The sequence below is a fragment of the Microtus pennsylvanicus genome, chromosome 5, assembly GCF_037038515.1.
Source record: "Microtus pennsylvanicus isolate mMicPen1 chromosome 5, mMicPen1.hap1, whole genome shotgun sequence".
Classification (NCBI taxonomy): Eukaryota; Metazoa; Chordata; class Mammalia; order Rodentia; family Cricetidae; genus Microtus; species Microtus pennsylvanicus.
Window position 1 is genome coordinate 98,770,977 of NC_134583.1, and position 21,879 is coordinate 98,792,855.

The 21,879-nt window shown below is 43.1% G+C and overlaps 1 protein-coding gene across 2 annotated transcripts in view; it reads right to left on the reverse strand.

Annotated features, from left to right (window-relative positions):
• The window catches only part of Pcsk5 (proprotein convertase subtilisin/kexin type 5), a 421,783-nt gene that overhangs the window by 203,034 nt on the left and 196,870 nt on the right, over nt 1–21,879 (reverse strand). For both annotated transcript variants that reach the window (XM_075973653.1, XM_075973652.1), the window contains exons 8-9: nt 20,562–20,774; nt 9,982–10,082 (exon numbers count right to left, since the gene is read on the reverse strand). In XM_075973653.1, coding sequence (XP_075829768.1) covers nt 9,982–10,082; nt 20,562–20,774 — 314 coding nt within the window. The remainder of the gene's footprint in view (nt 1–9,981; nt 10,083–20,561; nt 20,775–21,879) is intronic.

Below are 21,879 nucleotides of genomic sequence, written 5' to 3' on the forward strand. Positions count from 1 at the left end.
CATACTTGTGAAAGTGTCTTCCAAAATAATTTATAGTAGCAAGAATAACTCAACAAATATTTCTTGATATAATCAGTGAAACTTGATGGCATGGTAGTCTACTATTTGCACACCCTGAAACTGACACCTGTACCCACCTCTGAACAGCAGCAGGAAGACTTCTTGCCTTTCTCACCCCTTCGCTCTGGGCCCCCTCCTTTCTGCCTTCCTCCCTACGTCTCTCCCTCCCTCCCCGTCAACACTCACTCATTGTGTACACACAGTACTTCCCACTAAGTTGCTAGTTACTAGGCTAGTGTAACACACTGGTTCTTTTGCCTATAGGGGTTTATAATTGTGATTGATGGTTCATGTGCAATTCAGTGATCTGAATCATTTTTGGGCTTTGAAATATGCACCATGAGCCACATGTCCACTAACTTTTCAAGTGTATGTCAAGTCACTCTTGTTCTATAGAGACTTCCTCAAAATTATATCTCATTTCCCCAAACTCACAGCCCTTATAGCTGTAACAGTCATTTGTTAACCAGGTCATATGTTTGCTTACAGTGGTAAAGTGATGTGGTGAGCTTTAATGTCACGCGACTTTGGGTTTATTTTCTAGACCTACCACTTATTCTCCAGGGATTTTTAAATCTCATTTTCTATATCTGAAATATGGATGATGATACCTGCTTTGGACTGATGCCTTGGAGGGGGGTTAAGTGAGATTGGTAATCAAGAATACAGCTCAGTACTGGCCAAGAACAGCCCCTTGGTGGAAGTGAGGGACTCATTTTTCATTGCTTTATTGCTTGTCCTTTGTTGTACTCTACACACTCATGTGCGGTCAACGGCAAGAAGGATCTTTGGTCTCACATATGGGATGTGCCATCGGTGCTGTGATCTTCAGTGGTCAGGAGTGACACTTCCAGACTTCATAGACTTCTGGGACATTGTAAGGGAGTTTCAACATGACAAATGATGTAATTAACTTTTTGATGTCACTATGAATGACATGCTTTTCCATCTTTCATTCATATTTTCCTTTTCCTTTCCTCTCTCACATTGATAAAAATGTACTATGATTTAAATTTTATAAAAGAGAATTAAAAAAGACACACATGGTGTCAGCTAATTACTACAATTACGCCCTAATGTCCACATGAACAATTATTCTGTTTAGAATGAATGAAACAAACAACCTTGTAAAATTTATAGATTAAAACAGTGTAGACATAGGAAATATGATTCAAAAAGTCAGCCTAGATGTGCATGTGGTGATGTATGCCTGTCTTCTTGGATTGCAGCAGGGGTAGTGTGAGATGGAGGCCAGCCTGGGCTACAAAATGAATTCAAGGATGGTTTGGGATATGAGACTATCTAATTAAAACAAAAAAAATTAAAAACCCCAACAAATAAATGCAAAACAAAATAATAAAATTTTCTCAACCAACAAACAAAATCCCTCTTGATTTGTGATCGGTAACAAAACCCATTCACCTAAGACTCGTGGAAAATCATGGATGAGATGAAAAACAGATTTTAAGAGTCGGAGGTCAGGATGCCTACTGCTCAGCATTGTCTTCAAGACATGACAGGGAAGCTGTACCCATAAAATCTCAAAAGAGATTGGCTGAAATTCCAACGTGGATGTGGGGTTTTCACAAGGTAGCACCCCTGAAAAGGAGCTATAGGCAATGAATGTCTAGAGAAAGGGAGTCAGCCTTCTCCAGGGCTAATTTCACCAGGAAGATTGTGGAATCACAAAGGGTCAGCCCTAAACATGTACATATGAGCAACACTAAATGGATTCAGAAAGCTACACACACACACACACACACACACACACACACACACACACACACACTTATATATGTATATAATATGTATCTAACAATAATAATAAGTCATGAATTTAAGAGGGAGTGGCAACATAGGAGAAGTTGGAGGTAGGGAAGAGGAGGATAGAAATGATGTAAATACATTATCCACGCATTAAATTCTTAAAAAAATCCAAGTGAACAAAACACTCATCCCAAAAACACCTGGTGTAGAAACAGAGTTGAATTGTAAGTGGGTTTCAAGACAGAGTCTTCAGTGATACCTGTTGAAGCTAGGGGATGGGCCATCACAGGAATGACTTTTTATTGGCTTTGCTGAAATTGAGTAAGTCACAGCAATGGCATGAAGTAATGGACTTTTAGTCCTTAGAGATTAACCACAGGCACTGCCAAGGACAAGAATATTTTAGCAATGAGGAAAATACAAAACCTTCTAAGAGAGTCAATTAAAATACTAAATTTTGCACATTTCCTAAAAACTCATTAAGACATTAGTGGGTTTCCTAAGTAACGGTTAATATCGATTGCTAGTATCCTGCTGTATCAAAAAACACAGGAGCAGGCATGCAATTTATAAGGCAAAGAAATCCACATTCACTACTTTTCACTTTAAAGAGTAACCTGTCAGTCATTTACAGCATTTATGAACACAGTGGTAGGCATTTTCTGAGGATTAACAAATAATCAGGATAACCGCTGTGGAAGTTGGCACACTAAATCCAGTCAATAATTGCCCAAGGCATTTACCACAGTTCTCATTGCAAGGCATCTTGTCTCAGTAGGTTTTATGCTTCTTAGAATTCCCAGAATCCCTTGGGAAACAATAAAGTATATTTATTTCTATAAATGGCACCAGGTTAAGTTCAGCAAAGCAACTAGAACTTAGCCTGCTTTTCTTCCTTTTCATTAAGATATATCATCTAATATATTTCCTGAATGAAATGTACTTCGTTCTCTCTCTCTCTCTCTCTCTCTCTCTCTCTCTCTCTCTCTCTCTCTCTCTTACCCTTACTTTGACCAGACTCTTTTTGAAGCCATCTAGAATTTTCCAAATAGTGTATCTTTCTCCTACCACACATACTGGATGTGTGTAATGAAGACTTTCCTACTGTTTTGGTTGCTTAGAAATGGGATTTGATCAGTGATACAAGGAATAGGTTTGATAATTGCTACCATTCTTATCTGAAAATATTATAATAATAATAAGAATTATATTTTTTCAGTGAAAAACATAAAAAATACAGTTAAATGTAGCTATGAAAAAGAGTCAGAATTTTCTGTCTTCAGTTGGTCTTTGAGCAGCAACTCAAGTCTCCAACACGGTACTGTTTTCTCCTCTACGGGAAGGCAAGGGAAACACTGGCTAACCCTCAAGATAATTTAAGTGAATGAGCCTGCTGACCAGGGCTTTCCCAGTCCTAATGGATACCTTTGGAAGTCCTGTTTGAAACTGTTACTTAAGGCACCAAGTCAGGCAAGTCCAGGGAAAATTGGCTTCTATATAATTTGAACTTGAAAAGTGCTAGAGGACAGAGTGTATTGTCTGTGTGTATGTAGACATAACAAAGCTATTTTCATGCACAGGCCTGGCAGAAGGCCTGTGGTAACTGCTCCGTGTGTCTGGTTACAATTATTTCACTATAGGGAATAATCCAGGACAGTACATCCCTACTCTGTCCTCTCAGTCTCAAGCTGAAATGCGTGCTGCTTTTAACCCCATAAACTTTGTCAACTCTCCCTCCTGATAGCCTTTTAATTCACGCAAGCTTCTCATGCCAGGGACCTCAGCTGAATTCCAGGCCTGAATACAATATTCCAATCTGCCTGAAACTCCTAGGTAACCAGAAAGGGAGAACGCAAGGCTCTGGTCTCTTGTCTTTGTGAGCTACAGAATCGGCCCTTGTGTCTGTATGTCTCACTGAACATGGGTTTTCTAAGTGAAGTAAAACTCTCCTTAAAAAAAAAAAACAAACCCAAGAGTGGGTATGTCTTTTCTGATGCTACCTCCACGATCAAACACTGTTGTGCTCCTAAGCCACCACACATTTCATACAGCTTAATGTGGCTCTGGGGAAAATTCCCAACAGAACAGTTAATAGTGAAATGTGTTTTTAATTAAGATGACAGCAGCAACAAAAGAAGATAAGATTGGTTACAGGATCGCATTACCCAGATGCTAATCCTGGTATTTAGGAATGCTTGCGGCCATCAAGGCCTTCTTGTACAATCTCTCTTGATTACGTTCGGTTCTAGGAAGCTCAGAACTAGCCTGTCACAAACTCCAGGTCTCGTCTCAACAGCCTCAGGTAACTTACAATAAGTGGGTCACACATTAGGGCGGTGCCCTCTCTTTTTTTTACACACCACCAGGATAGCTTGCGGGGGTGGGGGTGGGGGAAGGGAGGCCAAAGACACAGCGGTGGAGAAGATGGAGCTACAGAACACCAGCATGGATGGGCTTTTTAAATTATGAAAATTGCAGATTGTTTAATCTCCTGAGAGAAGACCCATCAGGAGTTTATTTCAAAGTCAGGGCAGACAGAGTGACTCATGCCTTGGCTCTGCGGCCGCTCTTCACACTTGGGCCACCCCGGCTCTGACATGATCTCTCCCACTCAGGACCAAAGGTGGAAGGACTTCCCTTAGGAGCTCAGAGGGTGACTCACAGTGAGCAAAGGAGGGAAAAGTCACTAACAAACATCAGTGAAAGGACCTGAAGGGTAAAAACGACATAAACGCCACTAAGCTATTCTGCCAGCTGATTTAGGACTCAGTTCTCTCATAGAAAAACAAGACTCTTTGAATAGGTGAATGAATCTGAGTTTGTTAGGAATCCACCTGTTAGAGATGGGTTGCTCAGGTGACGCAGAGGATACAAAAGAGAGCACCGCCCCACCCTGAGTCATCAACTGGTCATTTCTATTCTCAACCATGCCTTACCATGTCCACAGTCATTCCTCTGAGTATTGTTTTAGCTTTCATGAATGGATTGTGTATGTCTGCCAGTAAACATTTACTTCCCTGGTGAGATTTTAGCTTTCATACCTAATGACTTAAAAACAAAAACGCCTAATCAAGCTCCACCCAATTCTCTTTGTATAGACTATACTGCCTTAAGGCTTTCCTCTAGTGTTTAATATAATTGTTATCTAAACATAAATAAAGATTATAAAGTATAATCTTTAATCCCAATGAATTTAAGTTTCAATCAGGAAGTACTACACATGAAAATATCAGCACCACAAAGACTGGCTAAACAATCTAGAATAGTCTGTATGTGCTTCATATGTACCTATATGACACATTCCAAAAAACCAGGGGAAATAGGAAATAACATACAGACAATAAAGATTAAAGTGGATGAACCCATTTGGCAATGTGTTCGTGTGTACATGTGTGTACAAGGCACTAAAGCAGTTCAGGGCTTACTATGTACCAGGGATATTTCTAGTATACTTATTTTCTTATTCTCTAAGTTTAAATTTAGATGCATTATGTTTTCCCTAAGTAAGTTATTCTGTAGCTTACTTAGAGATTAAATTTGAGGGAAAGGTTTTGGATAATTTAAACCAAGGATTTGTGGAAGGGTCTCTCTAGACATAACCCCTATATTTTTTAAAAAAAATTGCAAGTTCCTACCTAACTCAATTCTTCTTATTTATCACTCACTATGTAGAGTAACATTTCTTGATTGCTGAATGGATCTTTTCCATCCTTCCAGTGATGGATCCTTTGCAATGGTGAGCACAGCTTTTGAGTTCTGTGAGCTAATGCTGACATTTTACTTCACCATGCCAGTTTTCAGCAAAACACAACACACTGCTCCAAACACTCACTTTCCTAAATGTCAGTTCTCCCTAATTTCATAAACTGTTTTGCAGGGAACACCGTTTGCTATCACGCCCTTTTTGCTGTCTGTCCTCTGAGTGTGGCACGCTGGGTGTGTACTGAGCTTGAGGCAGACACCTGCAGATGTGGCATCCTGCACGGCTTAGCCGACAACAGCTGTACCCTCACCACTGAACACTAGCAGAGGGCCACTCCCCACAATATTGGCTCCAGCCTGAACTTCTACAGGTTTGCTCCACGACAGCATATCCCTTTTAAGAATGGCCTCCACTGCGATTAGTTCCCTAGCAATTATTGACTCTCTATTCCTTACTTGACCAGCTGAGAAACCATGGAATTATTTTGAAGCTACAAAATCTCAAATACTGGCATACTATAAACTTTCTAAAGTGATAAATGAGCCAAAAAGTCTTTAACACGAAAGTCAGTTTTTCTCCCCTGTAAGGTGATGGTGTTTCCACTTATCATAGGCTTTAGAAGTCAAAGGGAACAGGGGAGAAATCACCTACTTAACCAGAGAGGCAAGATTCTCAAAGAGGAGAGAAGGAGCCAGAGTAGGAATCATGCACTCTTGGGAACAGAATCCATTATTTCGGTGGGGCACCGGCCTCAGGACCCTTGGCAAACCTTGGAGCCCACAGATGATCAAGTCCTTCTATAAAACGATGCAAGTGACCTTGGCACAGTGCCACACGCTGTATTCATCCTTGGATGACTCTAACACCTAGGGCAGTGCAGATGCTAAGACAGCTGTTGCTGCATTGCATTGCTTAGAGAATAACAGTAAGAAAAACATGTCCATGGGCTTTCAGTAAAGATGCATCTTTTCCTCAAGAACTTTGGAATGTGGTTGATGGGATCTATGAATGTGAACCCATGAAACAGACAGTGATTCTCCATTCTTTTTCCCAATTCTAAAAAATTGTATTTTATTATTTGCTTATTTTTTTTATGTGTTGGGGAACATATGGCCATAGAAGTCAGTGGGTAACTTGTAGAAGTTAGTTCTTCTTTTCTACCATTGGGCCCTAAGGGATTGAACCCAAGTCCTCAAGTTCGGTGGCAAGTACCTTTACCCACTGAGCCATCTCAACCATCCCAGAAGTTGATCTTTCAATCAAGGATACATGGGCTTTTTACATAAGCACTTGTTGCAATGCAAGGTTTCTATATCCAGAAGAATAAATGATGTTCAGGGAATCCTATGAGCTGTCACAGAAAAATTATTTTATCATCCAATGGTTGTTAAATTTGGACAAGAGATCTGTATACTTTAAACTTAATCAGAGTCTCTTTTGTGTTTGTTCTCTTTGTTCTTAGCAGAGGCAAATAGAAGAAATTCTACCACCAATAACACGACTCGTATTCCTAGATCTCAACAAATCCCACAGGGGAGGCAGGCTGAGGGAAGCTGAGGACTGGCGCTTTCTTCTGTGTTCCTTTGCCAAGCGGACATAGCCAGCTAGTGACACATGATCTTTGCATGTAGGGGTAAAAGGGCCGTGTGGTTAAACAGGGATGCTCGCTGTGTGCCCACCTGATGGTCCAGCCTATCTGCTGCTTAGCAAGCTCTGAGCGGGCAGCCCGAGCACCTGGGAAGGAGCACAGCCTTGCAAGCCGTGGTTCCATCCGCTTGAGTTTCCTCTCCCGTTTCTCTTCAAGGGGGGCACCAAAGGTTTGCACTTGTAAAGGCTGCGTATCAAAATGCCAAGGCCCATCATTACTGAGTGGAAGAGAAGATTGCAAGGCGACAGCCTCAGGAAGTGGGTAATGAGCTGGGCATAGCCCAGGCTTAGCTGGAGAGCAATTGCAGCCTCGGAACACTGTTATTTGAGCTCCTCTCTGCAATTTCTTCCTTTCAGATAATCTTTGCTCAAACTCCAACCTCAGTGCTTATTCTGATGCTGGTTTCGTGCCACAACTGACCCACTCCTAGATAACTCGGACCTCTCTCCCGTCATTTTCAGCTTCACCCATAGCAGAGGTTGGCCCGTAGGTCACACCAATAGAGTTACAGGGAAAAGCCTATTTCTTCTCGTTTAATCAGACTCTTTATTTACCACTATTACAGGTCCATAACTGAAATGGCTTGCTAAAACTCTTAAAGTACAGTGGTTTCCAGGTAACCTGTGTTTGGAGAATATAGGTTACCCCATACTTGTGACAATTTGGCAGGAATGAATGGTAAGAAATCCTCACCATGGAAAAACGAGGAGGACAGCTGTACCCCTGTATGTGTTCTGCAGCCTCCAGAGGACCTTGTATCCCTGAGTGGGAGGATGGGGGCTTAACATGAGGATCGTGCATGGCTATCTTAAATAGTGTTGAAAAGAACTGTCACTGGAAAAATAGGTTACAGTAATTTCTCAAAGAACTGAGACTCAGCTCAGCGTGTCCAACAACAGTTACGTGTCGAGAGGCCAAGTCTGAGTTTGAGATTCTGGTCTCTTTGTGGGAGTGAGGGGGTGATGAATTCCGGGTTTTTATTTCCCTTCAATATTTCATGGATAGGAAAATATTCCAGAGAAACCACCTAGAATTTCAGGGAAAAAAATCTTTTTTTTCACCCCAACATCCTATTCAGATCCAGCAAATTGAAAAATGCAGACACTCAACTCGCTTCTGCTGCCAGAACACCGAGCGAAAAGTTGTAAAGTGAGAATTTCAGAGAGTAAGAGGGGTTCTTTGCCAACCCCAAATGTCCAGCACCTTAAGAAATAGAGTGTGCTGAAACTGACTTCACATTTAGTCTTGTCAAAAAGGAACCCAAAGGTTCATGGGAACTTGGATAGCATCCAATGGAAATACTTAGGTGGGTGGCCACCCAAAGCTATTACGCCAGATCTGGAGGCAGTGTTTCCCTTTCTTTTACAGTGCAAGGATTTACATGCTATGGGCACGCTGTATTAGGACGCCATCAACCTTGGCTCCTGTCTCCTTACCAAGAAGGTGGCTAGGAATGGTGCAGAACCATTTGGCTATTGGGAATGAACTAGCCCATTCTACCAGCAAAACCCACGCTTCCCAGTCTCACGTGTCTTCCCCCCGACCTGCTAGTGCTGCACTCTTAGGTTCAACAAGGGAGAAGGGTTTTGCATCATCTCCTGGGGAGGAATGCCAGGCTCCTTTTGGAAAATACTGATGCCATTACTCCTGTTCTATTTTCTTAGTATCTTCATACAGGGAGAACCTCAGAGAACAGACCCTCAAATCCCCCCTTAAACAAAAATATCCTTGGATTAGATGTGTGTGGAACTCATAATTTTTTTTTCTTCAGAAATGGTGTTAATTGCAGGTATAATACAGAACCTCTGATGAGGGCTGAGCCAGAGGGCCATTATCTGCATGAGCACTGATGCAGTGAAGATAGGCGTCTTCACAATGTGTGGGATATGGACAGACAAAAATAGCAGGGAATCCGCTTCTCAAATAAATCTGGGTGTTAAATTTACAAGAGAACTTTCAGATTTTCTGGACACTTTAGGTTTTGTGATGGAGGCGGGGATTTCACATCTGTACAAGGCATTCTAAAGTTCTGTCAAAGGGACCCACTTGCTTTGAGACAAGAGGAGGTATCACATGCAAAGAGCTTATGGAGCCTTTCCAAATGGCTTTTGAACAGTTTGACTAGACGGGCCCAGAGCAAAGCTGAGGGAAATGTGTTGTCCTTGTCTGTAGGGTTCTGCCACATGTGACTTTGACATATCCTGTTCTATTGCATCAATCTGTGACAGCATTGCTGTCCTGGACTCTGAGCTGCCTTGCTGAGCTATAGAGAAGGAGTCCAGAAAGGAAGACATTAGTAACCTGTCTGAGGCTCACAGAAATATTCCGGGAGAAAAAGAAAGACCAATAGGATGAGACCGTTGCAGCCAAATAGCTAACGCTGTGACAACATAATGAAGGAATCACATGGCTTGTTTTATAAGTCACATGTAAACCCCACACTTCTCCTTGAATGAGTGCTGCTTACTTGTCCTTCTGTTTCTCTGTTAGTCTGAGACAGGGTCTCATGATACATCCTTTGTTACGGATCTTGTGCTGACCTAGAACTTGGGATGTAGCCCCGGCTAGTCTCACACTTGTGATCCTCCTACCTCAACCTCCCAAATGCTGGGATTACAGGTGTGAGCCACTATTTCCACCAATAAAAAGAATGCTTGAAAGCCCAAATCACTGCAAATTTAAACACTGGCGTGGGAAGTTATCTCCTGGGCTATTGTGCAAAGGACTGCATATATAGGGGAAGGGAGAGTGTTCTTAGAGGTGGGGGCTTGTCACCAGTGAAGACAGAGAGATCAAGGCTTACTTGGCTTCCAGGGCTAGGGCAATGATGCCAGCAGCCATGGGGGCTGAGGCTGACGTCCCGGTATGATTGTCCGTGCACCGCTGTCTTAGATCAGTAGTGATCTGAAAAACAAGAGTGAAGAAGCTCAGGCCCTGACGACAGTCTACTCACAAAGTGGATAGAGAGGAATTAAAGATTAATTTTAAATTCAATGTTTCCAGACACCCATTATCATTCATCTTCAAATAATTGCCTGGATAAACCAAATGACTGGAAACTGACTCCATTCAAAGCAGAATGGCTTTTAAGGGCGAACCACGGCTCAGAACCTCAAGGCCATGCATGGATGTCCTAAAAGTCCACTGTGTATGCACTTTATGTACCCCACCTCAGTCTTACTCTGGATTAAGGCGAAAATTATTTAATTGACCCACATTTTAAACTAATTAAATATGCTAAGTGAACACCCAGACAAACCTGGTGTGGGTAGGTGAAGGGATAAACTGTAGAGCTCTCACATTCTCCAAGCTATAAATCTGAGCGAGCATCATGTCTCAAGAAAAGATTTCTGCACACAAGTGACCTTGGCTTGGGGACTTTTTGTAGAATTCATAAGCCTGCTGCCCAGAGAAGTGAAGGCTTCCTCAGAGGTTTCACACAGACAGGAGAAGCAAGGGTTGAGCTTCTGTACCTCACACGCAGCTACGGCAGTGTGGGCTTGCACGTTACACAGAGGAGATTAGCTGCTTTTCCATTTTTTTCCCCTTGCCATCCAAATGTGAAAACCAGATCATTTTATTTTCTTGGCTTGAATCCAGCTCACTTTAGCTCTGACTGAATTGTATTACCATTCAGCAGAGGCAATGGTTCCCAGCCTGTGTTTCATTATTGTCTCACTAAGAAAGAAAATGAAATTTAAATTCTCCTTAACAAGAAAAATTAAGTACTATAGAATATGACTCTAGAAGCCATTGTAATACCCCTCAGATTAAAACAAAAAATATTCCCTCCTGGACAGGCATGCATTGTGTTCCCTCGGGACTGATTTTTGTGTTTTATGGGAGATGAATCAGTGGACACGCTGCGGTCACCGCGTGACACCGGCAACCTTTCTTTGGCACGAAGACAAGGGTGTCAGCACCCATCACAGAGAAGTGAGCTGATGTGAAAGCAGGCCCGAAAGCCCATGAGCGGAGGCAGCAGCTGAGAGCACAGCCTTTGTTTTCGGAAGAGGACGGAAAAGAGCTGAAGTTGGGTGAGGCAGCAGGGGGACACTCCAGCCCCATGTCAGCCTCACCACTATCTTCTCGACTACAGGGGCCTGAATGGACTTTCCCATCATGTGACAGAAGTGGAGCAGGACCTCAGACCACTCCGTTTCCCATAACAGAGCATGCGTATCATCTCCTTTGACATGCGTCATGCTACCAAATGACCTGCATCATGTAAGTACAAACACGGACACGAAAGAAGTGGGAGAAGAAATACGTGCAGCCACAGAGACATGGGTCTGCAGGCGATAGATCTGCACTTCCCTATACGTAAAAGAGCTTCCTAAGTTCTTAACTGACTTTGAAAAGGTGTGGCATAAGTTTTGTGTGTATAGCATTATTAAGGACACACCGCTGCCTTGGTTCTCTAGGATCTTTCTCATCTGCAGGAAGGAAAGTCAGAATTAACAACTGTTCAGACTCTCACCTCCCGTCACCTCCTGCTGTGATGTGTTTGATTAAGTACCTCACCTAAATGAAACCACTTAGGGATCTGTCTCTCACTGATTGGATTAATTCACCTACGTGATGTCCTGAAGCTTCACGGATACGGCAGCACATGGCAGAATCCTTTTTAAAAAACCTGACCACTACTCCATTGGGCAGGACTTTCAAGTCATTCATCTGTTGACGGACACCGGGCTTGTTTCCATGTCTGGCTGCTGAACAGTGCTCCAAATGTACACAAAATGCAGAACACTTTTCGAAATCTGATTTCAAGTGCCCTTGAATATAATACCGGGAGTGGGGTGGCTGAATTGTTAAAAGAGGCATTTCTGGGGGTGGAGAGATGGCTCAGTGGATAAAACATTTACTGTGCAAGCCTGGCGATCTGAGTTTGATCTCTTAACATTACGTAAAGGTGGGTGAAGAGGACTGCGCCCACACTCACACAGCATATGCCCACAATAATTCGTATTTTTTTTTTGAGACAGGATTTTTCTGTTGCTTTGGAGCCTGTCCTGGAACTTACTCTGTACATCAGACTGGGCTCGAACTCACAGAGGTCCACCTGTCTCTGCCTCCTGAGTACTGGGATTAGAGGCGTGCACCACCACTGCCCAGCAATACGTAATATTTTTTAAAGGCACTTCTATCCTACTTTAAACTGGGGGGAGAGGGATCTCTACAGTCATTTTCTGAGGTACAGGTCTCTGAGTCCAAGCATGAACGCATCAGAAATAGCCTTTTTCTAGGTCTCCAAAGTCCTTATTTTTGAGAGATGGTCTCAAAAGACAACATTTTTTTTTTAATTTTACCTCATCTCATGGTCACATTCCTTTATGCAAGTGCTAAGTTTTTCAATGAATTTTGGCTGGATCCAAGTCTTTTTAATGGTATCTACCTACTTATTCTTCACTTGTACCAGACACTTGTAATACACATACTTAGGTCCAGAACACACACTCAGAGAGTGTGTTCGACATTGGTGAATCTCACAAATAGCCAGCTCTGGCCAGACAAGAACAAGAAATAGCTTATGATGTAGGATCCATAGCATAAATCTGACACATTCTTTTACGGTTACCTGGCACACACACACATAACGTGGACTGACATAAAAAGCTACTTAGAATCGTCACAGAGAGACATCAGTGGTGTGTCAAATACTATCACTTTTGACAACTTTGTGTGGAATTCAAGTCAGCATTGTGTTCTAACTCTTTTCAATCATTTGACCTAAATGAAAGGAGTCGGAGGAGAGTGGAGCAGGAAGGTGATGGAAAACTGGAGGTTAAAAGATTCAGGCAAAAGAAGAAACAAAAACACCCTTCTTCCTTCTTTGCTCTAAGTGAAATTCCAGCTGGGTCACTTCAATAGGAAGTTACTGTCAATGGGAGAGATGTCCAGGTGTAAACTACCAGGAGCATCTAAGGTAAGCTTCTCACCATTAAAAGAAACCAGAATACCAGGGAATATTTATGTCTATCTGCAGAAGGAAAAATCAAAGACCACTATGGGATGTGCAACCTAGGAGAAAAATGAAGGTTTAAAACCAGGACGAACTGAGGTAAGCACACTCATCACAAGGCACAGGGAACAGAACACAGGACCCGCCAGTGCACCTGGAGGGAAAGAGGCATCCAGCGTGCAGCCCCCAACACAGGGCGGTTGTGCTCCTGCTTCAGACTCCCTTGAGAACGTCTCAGAATTTGGTCTCAATCCCGGTGGCAGGCTCGCCTGTTCCAAATTCCCTCAATTCACCACCCAAATCAGAAACAGAATCGGTATCCAAAGAACTGAAGTTGCTCAAGAAAATATCATTTGCATCCATCACCGAGAAGGAAACTGGAGAGGACACAGGCCCTGAGTAGATCAAAGCTGTCCTGATGGGCAAATTAGATTTCCAGTCTCATAGGATCAGTAGCAGATGGGGTTTTGGACTCCGCAAAGCTAGGGATGTCATCTTTTCTTGGTGAGCCAGGCAGGGTCTTGTTGAGTTCCAGCCAGGATCCTTGAGAAGAACCACCACTTTCCTCACTAGGCTCTTATTTCCTAATACTTCACAGTTCATTACTAGAGCTGATTGGGCTTTTGACTGTTGCCTGTTGATACCACTCTCCAGGGAATCTCAGTGCAGATTGACTTGGGCCCTAAGTGACAAGCGTTTACAGCAACCCGCAGTAAGTGTCCTCTCTCCCTGATGCCCTGTGATCCTTTTTAGTTTTGAAGGTGCCAGTTTGCCTCATACCTGTTAAAAAGAGAATCCGAAAAGATATTTTTAAAACATGAAATGATTTTGCTATCTGTTAGGATGAATTTGCTCCTAGTGCTGATAGATTTGGGTTGGAAATGTGTTCGCTGAACTGTTTTAGAGCCAGCAATCGTGGTGAAGGGCAGAGACAATGAACTGGTGTTAGCTCGTTATTAAGCACATGACCTGAAAAAAAATAAGGACCACTAAATGACATCTGTCCATAGATGTCACCAAGACGGGGGCAGAATTCAGTGAGTAGGATGAATTTAGTATAAAACACTGACCACTCATGTTTTGCTAAGAGAACTTAGAAATGTGGGGTGCAAGGAGTGAACCTGCTTCTCTAAACAGGGCTCCTTTCCCGTGTCACTTCTATTCCCCCATACAGCGCAGCTGAGTTCCACAATGCAACAGAAGCAAAAATTTCTCTGCTAAGTAGAACTGCTTGACTCAAGCTCCCCTGAATTCATTTTATTTTAGACTCTTAATTTTTCCGTTTCTTTAGAAACACTTCAAGGTCACTTCTCTTCTGACTATTCAATCAGGACTCCGAGACACTTAGAATCATCCCACAAAAGTTAGGTGTGCACTGATACTGTAAATTAGTCAAGGGTTAGCCAGGTGGTGGTGGTGCACACCTTTAATCCCAGCACTTGGGAGGCAGAGGCAGGCAATCTCTGTGAGTGCGAGGCCACCCAGGTCTACAAAGTGAATTCCAGGACAGCCAGAGTTGTTACACAGAGAAACACTGTCTCAAAAGTAAAGCAAAGCAAAACAAAACGAAAACCAGCCAACCAAATTAAAGGGTAGCCATCAACCTCAAGGTTTCTCTCCTCAAACTACTATTAGCAACTAATGGTGAGGTGCCTGGGTGTAGAACATTCCACACAGCCACAGGATGCTTGCAAGGAAAGCATTACGTCATTAACAGCGGAGGGAAAGGAGGCTCAGCAAGGCTAATTATCTTGTTCCAGGACACACAGCAGCAAAGCAGTTAGTAAGCAGGGACGGTATTAAATCCTGAACCAGCAACGTAAAAAAAAGTTTTTAGAGTGTGCTGCCACCCATGAGGACAAGAGCAACATAGTCAGCCCTCCAGTCACCTCAGGGACAGCAGAACACCCTTGGTCCTCCAGCCTGTCAGCAAGCGGGTACAGCAATCAGGGCTCCTGTATGCTTTGGTATATTCTGAGGAGAACATGGGTCCCACTACTGAACATATCTGGACTTGTTCTTCCATTTATTTACTTAAGAAACAGAAAGAAGGAGACTCCTTTTTAAATGAGATTTTCTCAATGGAAGAGAGCAGAGGCGATGGCAGAGATGGATCTGATGTGAGCGGTGACTGCATTGGAAGCAGGCGTGGGTGAGGGAGGAGGTTGGAGAGCAAGGGAGCAGGGCTTCTCCACAGGAGGAAGTGAGTGCTTAGAAGCCTTATGCACAGTGGGCTAATTCATCTCTCTGGAGTTGGTCTCTGTGGCCACCCCTGATATACTGCGGGCTGCATGTGCGTTTTGAACACATATAAATAAAATGATATTGGGAGAAGAGCGCAGAATGCTTATTAGCCAAAACACGGCTCAGAGACCCTCTCCGAACAGGAATGCAAAGGGGCCCAAAGTTGAATCAGCGGGACAAACGACTTGGGGGCAGGTGGGTAGCCAAAGGCAGAAGAGGTTCTAAAATAGAGATAACTTCCTGGTAGGAACGACTGAAAAGAGTTTTAGTTCTACAACACAATAGGGGGAAGCCATGGAAGCAGTGAGATTTAAAGACAAAACTTTGATAGCTTGTATGGGTTGTTACGCACGTAAATTTGACCATTTTCCACAGAAACTATTTCAATAAATGTTTACCTTCCATGAAGGTTATTTTTACATGGTTATTTTTGCACGGACACTTACGGAGCCTGGCTCTAGCCAAGAGAGCACAGACTCTTCGTTCTCAAGTAGTTTCCACTCTGGCAAGAAAATCAGACAGTAAATGAAGAACGTAGACAATAGTGTCAAGTGAGGCTAAGTACACGGGGAAGCGCGGCTGACTGAGAAGAGGGTGGTGGAGGGAAGGAGCCCACATGCAGGGAACACAGAGGCACGTTCCTCTACCTAGCCGAAGGGAGGCTACAGGCAAGGGACTCCTACAAGGAGGCCTCAGCAGAGGACACAGCCCTACTCTGACCACACGGAAGCACCATCTTGGGAGAGTGTGGCTGACTGAGGGGATTAGGAAAAGGGTAGAGGCCAGAGATTCAATCAGGAAGAGCAAGGTGGTACAATGTGGTGGACAGCTATTAAGAGAACACCAGGTAAGTGACCACCCTTCCCTACATAGCGCCACACTGGATGGCCCTGACAAGTGTCGGGCATGATGGGACACCAATGATAGATGGGCTTGGGCTTCATTCTGCTTGACTGGAACCTAGGTGCCCCCACCAGACCAGATGTATGTTTCTTTCCTAGCCTTTCAAGTTTCTGTTTTCTCATCTGTGACCTGAACCAGATGATCCCAGTACACAGGGTTCCCAGGATAATGGGAAAGGTTGTAGGCCACGTGCAGAGTGCTGTATCAGGTTCTCACTAGAACGGTCACAAATGTTATGTTTACGTTATGTTTATGATATGTTATAACAACTGTAAATATGTCACACGAGATACAGAATGCTATGTATACAATTATGCTAAGGAAAACATTACTTCAAGCCATGGCTTTAAACTAGATTAATCAGAGTGGGCCAGAGGGGTGGCTCAGTGGGTAATAGACTATATTGATCTAGCAGAGAGCCTGAGTCTGGCTCCTAGCATCCAGGTTGCTCATAAGTCCCTATAATTCCAGATCCCGGGGAATTGACACATCGGGTTTTTGAGGGCACCTGCACTAATACATACACATAATAAAAATAATAATAATAAATCTTAAAAATATCTGTTTAGGGGATGTGGCAGGTCCTAGAAGTCATCTTAGCATATGGAAGGCCAAGGCAGAAGCACCATGGGATTAGCTTGGGCTAAGTGAGATTTTTGTTGCAAACAAACCATAGTCATCCCTGACCATTCTGTTTAGAAAAGAGCCCCTTATTCGACTCTTGACATTCTGGATGCTTCATTTGCTGGCATAATCTGCCAGGCTACCAAGGCTCCAGGTCTATGTGATTGTGACTATAACACCAGTGCCCACTGTTGAGTTGCGAGCAATGGCAGGGCACGCAAGTGTGCGGGCCTCACTCTATTTTGAAACCCAGGGCAAGCTTTCCTGCTTGCAAATCATGAAAAGACCTTTTGTCCCAGGCATGTAAAGTTTATTTAACAAAGTGCTTTCCGGGAAGGAGAGATCTTTCCTCTCCCTCAGCTCCTCAGGAGCCGCCTCGGTTCAAATCACTAAGGTGCTCTCGGGAATGAAGAACGACACAGCTGTGCTTTTCGGGAGAGGAGGCGAGTGACAGAAGGAAATGGATGGCTCCGGGGAGGGGCCCAGTGCAGAGAGGACACTGCCACTGCTGTAGCACTCCATCACGGATGCCACGAACAGGAGGCAGGCATCACCCAGAGACCACAGGCGTCTAGGTTCAAAGCCTGGCGGTGGCAAGGTCCTGGGCGCGCTGTGGGCTTATTCATCATTCTGACATCTGGAAGGAAAGGGGGGTCAGCTGGACCATAAAAACCTGATGTCGCTGCCAGCTCCACTCATGTTCAGGCTGTTAACATGTTCCTGATCACAGTGGCTTTCTTTATGGGGTTGGTGGAACAGACCACAGGGTTTTACGGATTAGGAAAATGGAGGTGCAATGGGAACCACTGTGAATCGAGATGCAACCCACAGACCTTCCAGGGTGCAGAAGGCTGCACAGTCGTCTCTAATAGAGCCACATGCATACCAGGTACTCAGACTCAGGCTGTCACTGTCTCACGGGAATCTCTGGGACCATGTGGGGGTCACCTCAATTTTACAGTTGAGGAGGTCAAGACTCGGAGTGGGTGGCTCAGCCCTATGTGGCCAGTGTCAAGTCAGACACTGGATTCAATCAGTTTCTAAATTTCTTCTTCCTTGCGGGTAATTTGAGGGTGCAAACATTAAGAAAAGAATTGAAGAACTAGGTAAAGAGAAAAAAATGCAGAAATGAACAAGTTTTTGGCCTTTGTAATGAGAAACTAATGCCCTTAAAGATTATTTCTTCGTTGCAGAAGTACTGTGATCTAGAATTAAGCCCATGATTTTACACCCATTGCTATGTTCCCTAACCATTGGAGAGTGTGTGCCAGTGTGGCGAGACACCCGTTAGCTCCATTAGGAGATTCCCGAGTTAATCTCTAGTCTGAAGACATCATCCCATATGCAAAACAATAAATTTCTAATTCTTAATAAATGGAAATTTCCTTTGAGAAAGAGAATAATCGCAAAGCAGATAGAAGGAAGAGTTAAATATGCATCCAGTTTGTGAAGGGAAACTGAAGTGTAAGACCTCACAGAAGGACACTGACATCCAGCCATGGTGTTCAGGTCCCACCCCAAACTTTCTCCTCTCACCAAGATTTTGACTTCATTATAGAACTGTAAACATCTGGCGCTCACACGTGCTTGATGGCTGTGTTTATGGGGCCACAACAACTGCTGCCCAGTTACAAACACAATGGTGCCCAGGAGAAAGGTCCTCATAGACATGATGCTAAGGTTGCTCAGACCAAGTGAGGCGTTCCGTCAGGGATGTGAGCACACCTCCTTCTGTTTTGATATTTTGTTCATTAGACTATAAGCTTCTTTTAGAAAAGGCATTTCTGGAGCTGATCAGCACCATCCCCACAGCAATGGTGCCACAGGGAGCAAGAGGACTGGAGAGGCCTGGGAGGAAGTATGAGCTTGGTGCCGATCCTCAGGCTCTAGAGCTGTAAATGGTGGGAATCTTATCCTGGAGATTCTCAGTTACTTCTTGATACAGAGATGGGTGTCACGAGACACTGGGAGTTGAGGGTGACAAGTTAGGGGATACAGTTTTCTACTGAAAAGCAAAAGAGTTCTCCAGATGTTTACAGCTCTATACTGAAATCAAAATCTTGGTGAGCAGTATCAGGTTTTAATTAAGCCAGAAATGTCTAGTCTTGTGCTTTTCTCCTTATGTATTTTACTTTGTGTTTAGAGTTAGTTCATTGATAACTGATTCAGGAAGTACTGAGAGATGGACTTGTATACATTCAACTTTATGTGTATGGGTCTTTTGCCTGAATATATGTCTGTGTACCATAAGTATGCAGTGCCCACAGAGGCCAGAAGAGGGCACTAGATATCCTGGAATTTGAGTAACATGGTTGTGAGCTGCTATGTGGATGCTGGGAACCAAACCCAGGTCCTCTGGAAGAAAAACCAGTTTTCTTAATTGCTGAACCATTGCAGTGGCTTCCCTACTGCTACAGAAAAATGAGATGCTCCTCCACAGTGTTGACCTGTCCCTGTGTGGCTCCTCAAACATCAGGTAAAACAGCTCAGCAGGACATGAGTCCTCTTTGAAAGAGGAATCCTGAGACACTCTGGAAAACCATGGTCAGGAGAAGAGGACCAGCATTTGACATTTAGAATTAGTGGTGCTGTGTCAGGCATTCTAAGAGTCAGTTTCTACAGACTTTGAGAAGGGTTAGCATTGGGTTGCATTTTTTATTGACTTGGGTATCCCCCAATTATTTCAGTAATGGCTCCGTGAACTAAAAACTCCTAAACCTGCACACTATAAGGAAGGACTTAGACCTAGAAAATGGCTCAAGTTAGGTAGGCCAATCTAGTAACCTGAATCCTGAATAGCTGTTTTACAAGCTAGCAGGACAGGATGGTGAAGAGGGGACGCCACTGCACATCCATAATTCCCCATTCAGTAGACTACAGTAGACCCAGAAGCACAGCTGGTACAGGGTTAGTACACATTGGATAAATACAGCCCCTTGATATCTGCAAAGGATTGGTTTCAGGAATCCTAAAAACAGGACTTGCATGTTTAAGTCCTGCATATAAAATACAATGACATATATTTGCACATTTATGTTTGCACATTCTTCCTTAAGTGCTACCCAATCTCTAGATTGCTTTAATATACAAAATAACACAAGGGCCATGCATACAGACGTAATGCTACATTGTTTAGTGAATAAAGACTACTAAAAGAATATTTTCAAGGTAATTTCAATGTAGTGTGGTCGGTTAGCTTGTAGATGTAGAGCCCATGGAAACAGACAAGCAAATGTACACCTTAAGTGTGAATTTTAGTTCTCGTATATACTTTGTTGTTCATAATGAATTAGCTACATGAGACACCAGAATCAGAAGCCAATGATAGCGACACTAAGCTGAGAATCACATGTTGATTCTTGTTTTTTCTTTCTTATCAACGTAAATGTAGACCAATCATTTGTCCTCAATAAAACTGAAACTTAGTTGTGATCAACATTATATTAATGTTCAAATATCATGATCCCGACAAGCATTTTTAAGGAATCAGTAATAGACTGTTAACGTTCACAGTGATTTACTTGGTACCATCAGCTAATCAGATCTGCTGTTTCTATAAGCTCCTTCTACACATTTATGGATCTCTCTTAACTTTCAACATGAACACTGAAGAAATGGATGGTCATAGACACGTAAAAGTTACATACTATTTTCTTATCATAGGATTCTCCACTGCTGTAGGTTGTGGCCAGTGTAGAGGAACACTCTTCCAAGTACCACGGTTTCTTTCCACTTTCAGCTGTACTGCTGATGGAGATGGTGTAGATGCTGTTGGTATAGCCGTCACAAGAGCAGTGGTCTTTGCTCCTTCCACCATTGCCAGATGCCCAGACAAACACAGAGCCAAGGCCTCTCCGCCCCTGTTGACAGATGGAGAAAGTCAGAGACACGGGAAGGCAGGACCCCAGGTTGCAGATGAAGAAAACCATTAATCAGCTCAATAGGACCATTAAAACAAAGTATCTGTTGAATTAAAGTGGTGCTGTTTTAATGAAATGTTGGATTCAAGATGCCTTGAGGAGGAAAGGTAAGGAGAGTTGCCTTAATTAAATAAAATAGCCACAGGCCAAAAGCATGGTCATACCGCAACTTACCTGGCCAGGTCAACAGAAGGCATGGGAAAGCAGAAGACCTACCTGATTTAACCAATACCATAACAGATGGTAAGATGAGAACCACAGAGCCATGAAAAAGCAAAACAATGCAATCACATTTATTTATCTAAATTCAGGACTGTGTACCTAGGTATATAATTTTATTAAAATAATTTAAATACTTATGAAGAAAATGTTCAGAAAAGTACTTTTGTTATAAATACAGTGCACAGAGATAAAGGACGTCTTAGCTGAGAAAATAAAAGTATGCATGTTGGGAAGTCAGATGCATGAGGTTATCACACAAGTGCGGTGTAACAGAATCCATTCTGTTTGGTAGGATTAGGAGTTTATTTTCTTCTTTAAATCAAGTTTTCATGAACATGTATTAGTTTTAACAACATACAATCACAACAATTCCTTTATTAAGAGGGAGGATGCAACTCGAATTATTTTTATGTATGTGTGCATGTCATTGTGTGTGTGTATCCCATGTGTAGGGGTGTCCACAGAGGCCAAAGGAGGGTGTCGGAGCTCCTAGAGATGAAGCTGGAAGTAGCTGTTAGCTGCCCCACATGAAGTTTGGGATCTGAACTCAGGACCGCTGGAGGAGTAGAACGTATCCCAAATTGCTCAGCCATCCTTCTCACTCCTCAAATTCCTTTTTGTTCTTTGCTTTGTTTGTTTTCCTGTTTTGAGACAGGGTCTCATTATGCACCCTGATATTGGCCACAAAATCACAAACTTTCTGCCCCATCTCCCAAGTACTATGACTGTGGATATGAATGTATCTGGCTGACAGAAGTACTTTTTTTTTCCAATGCCAGGGATGCAATCCAAGGTTTTATGTGTGGGAGGCATGCTATCACTG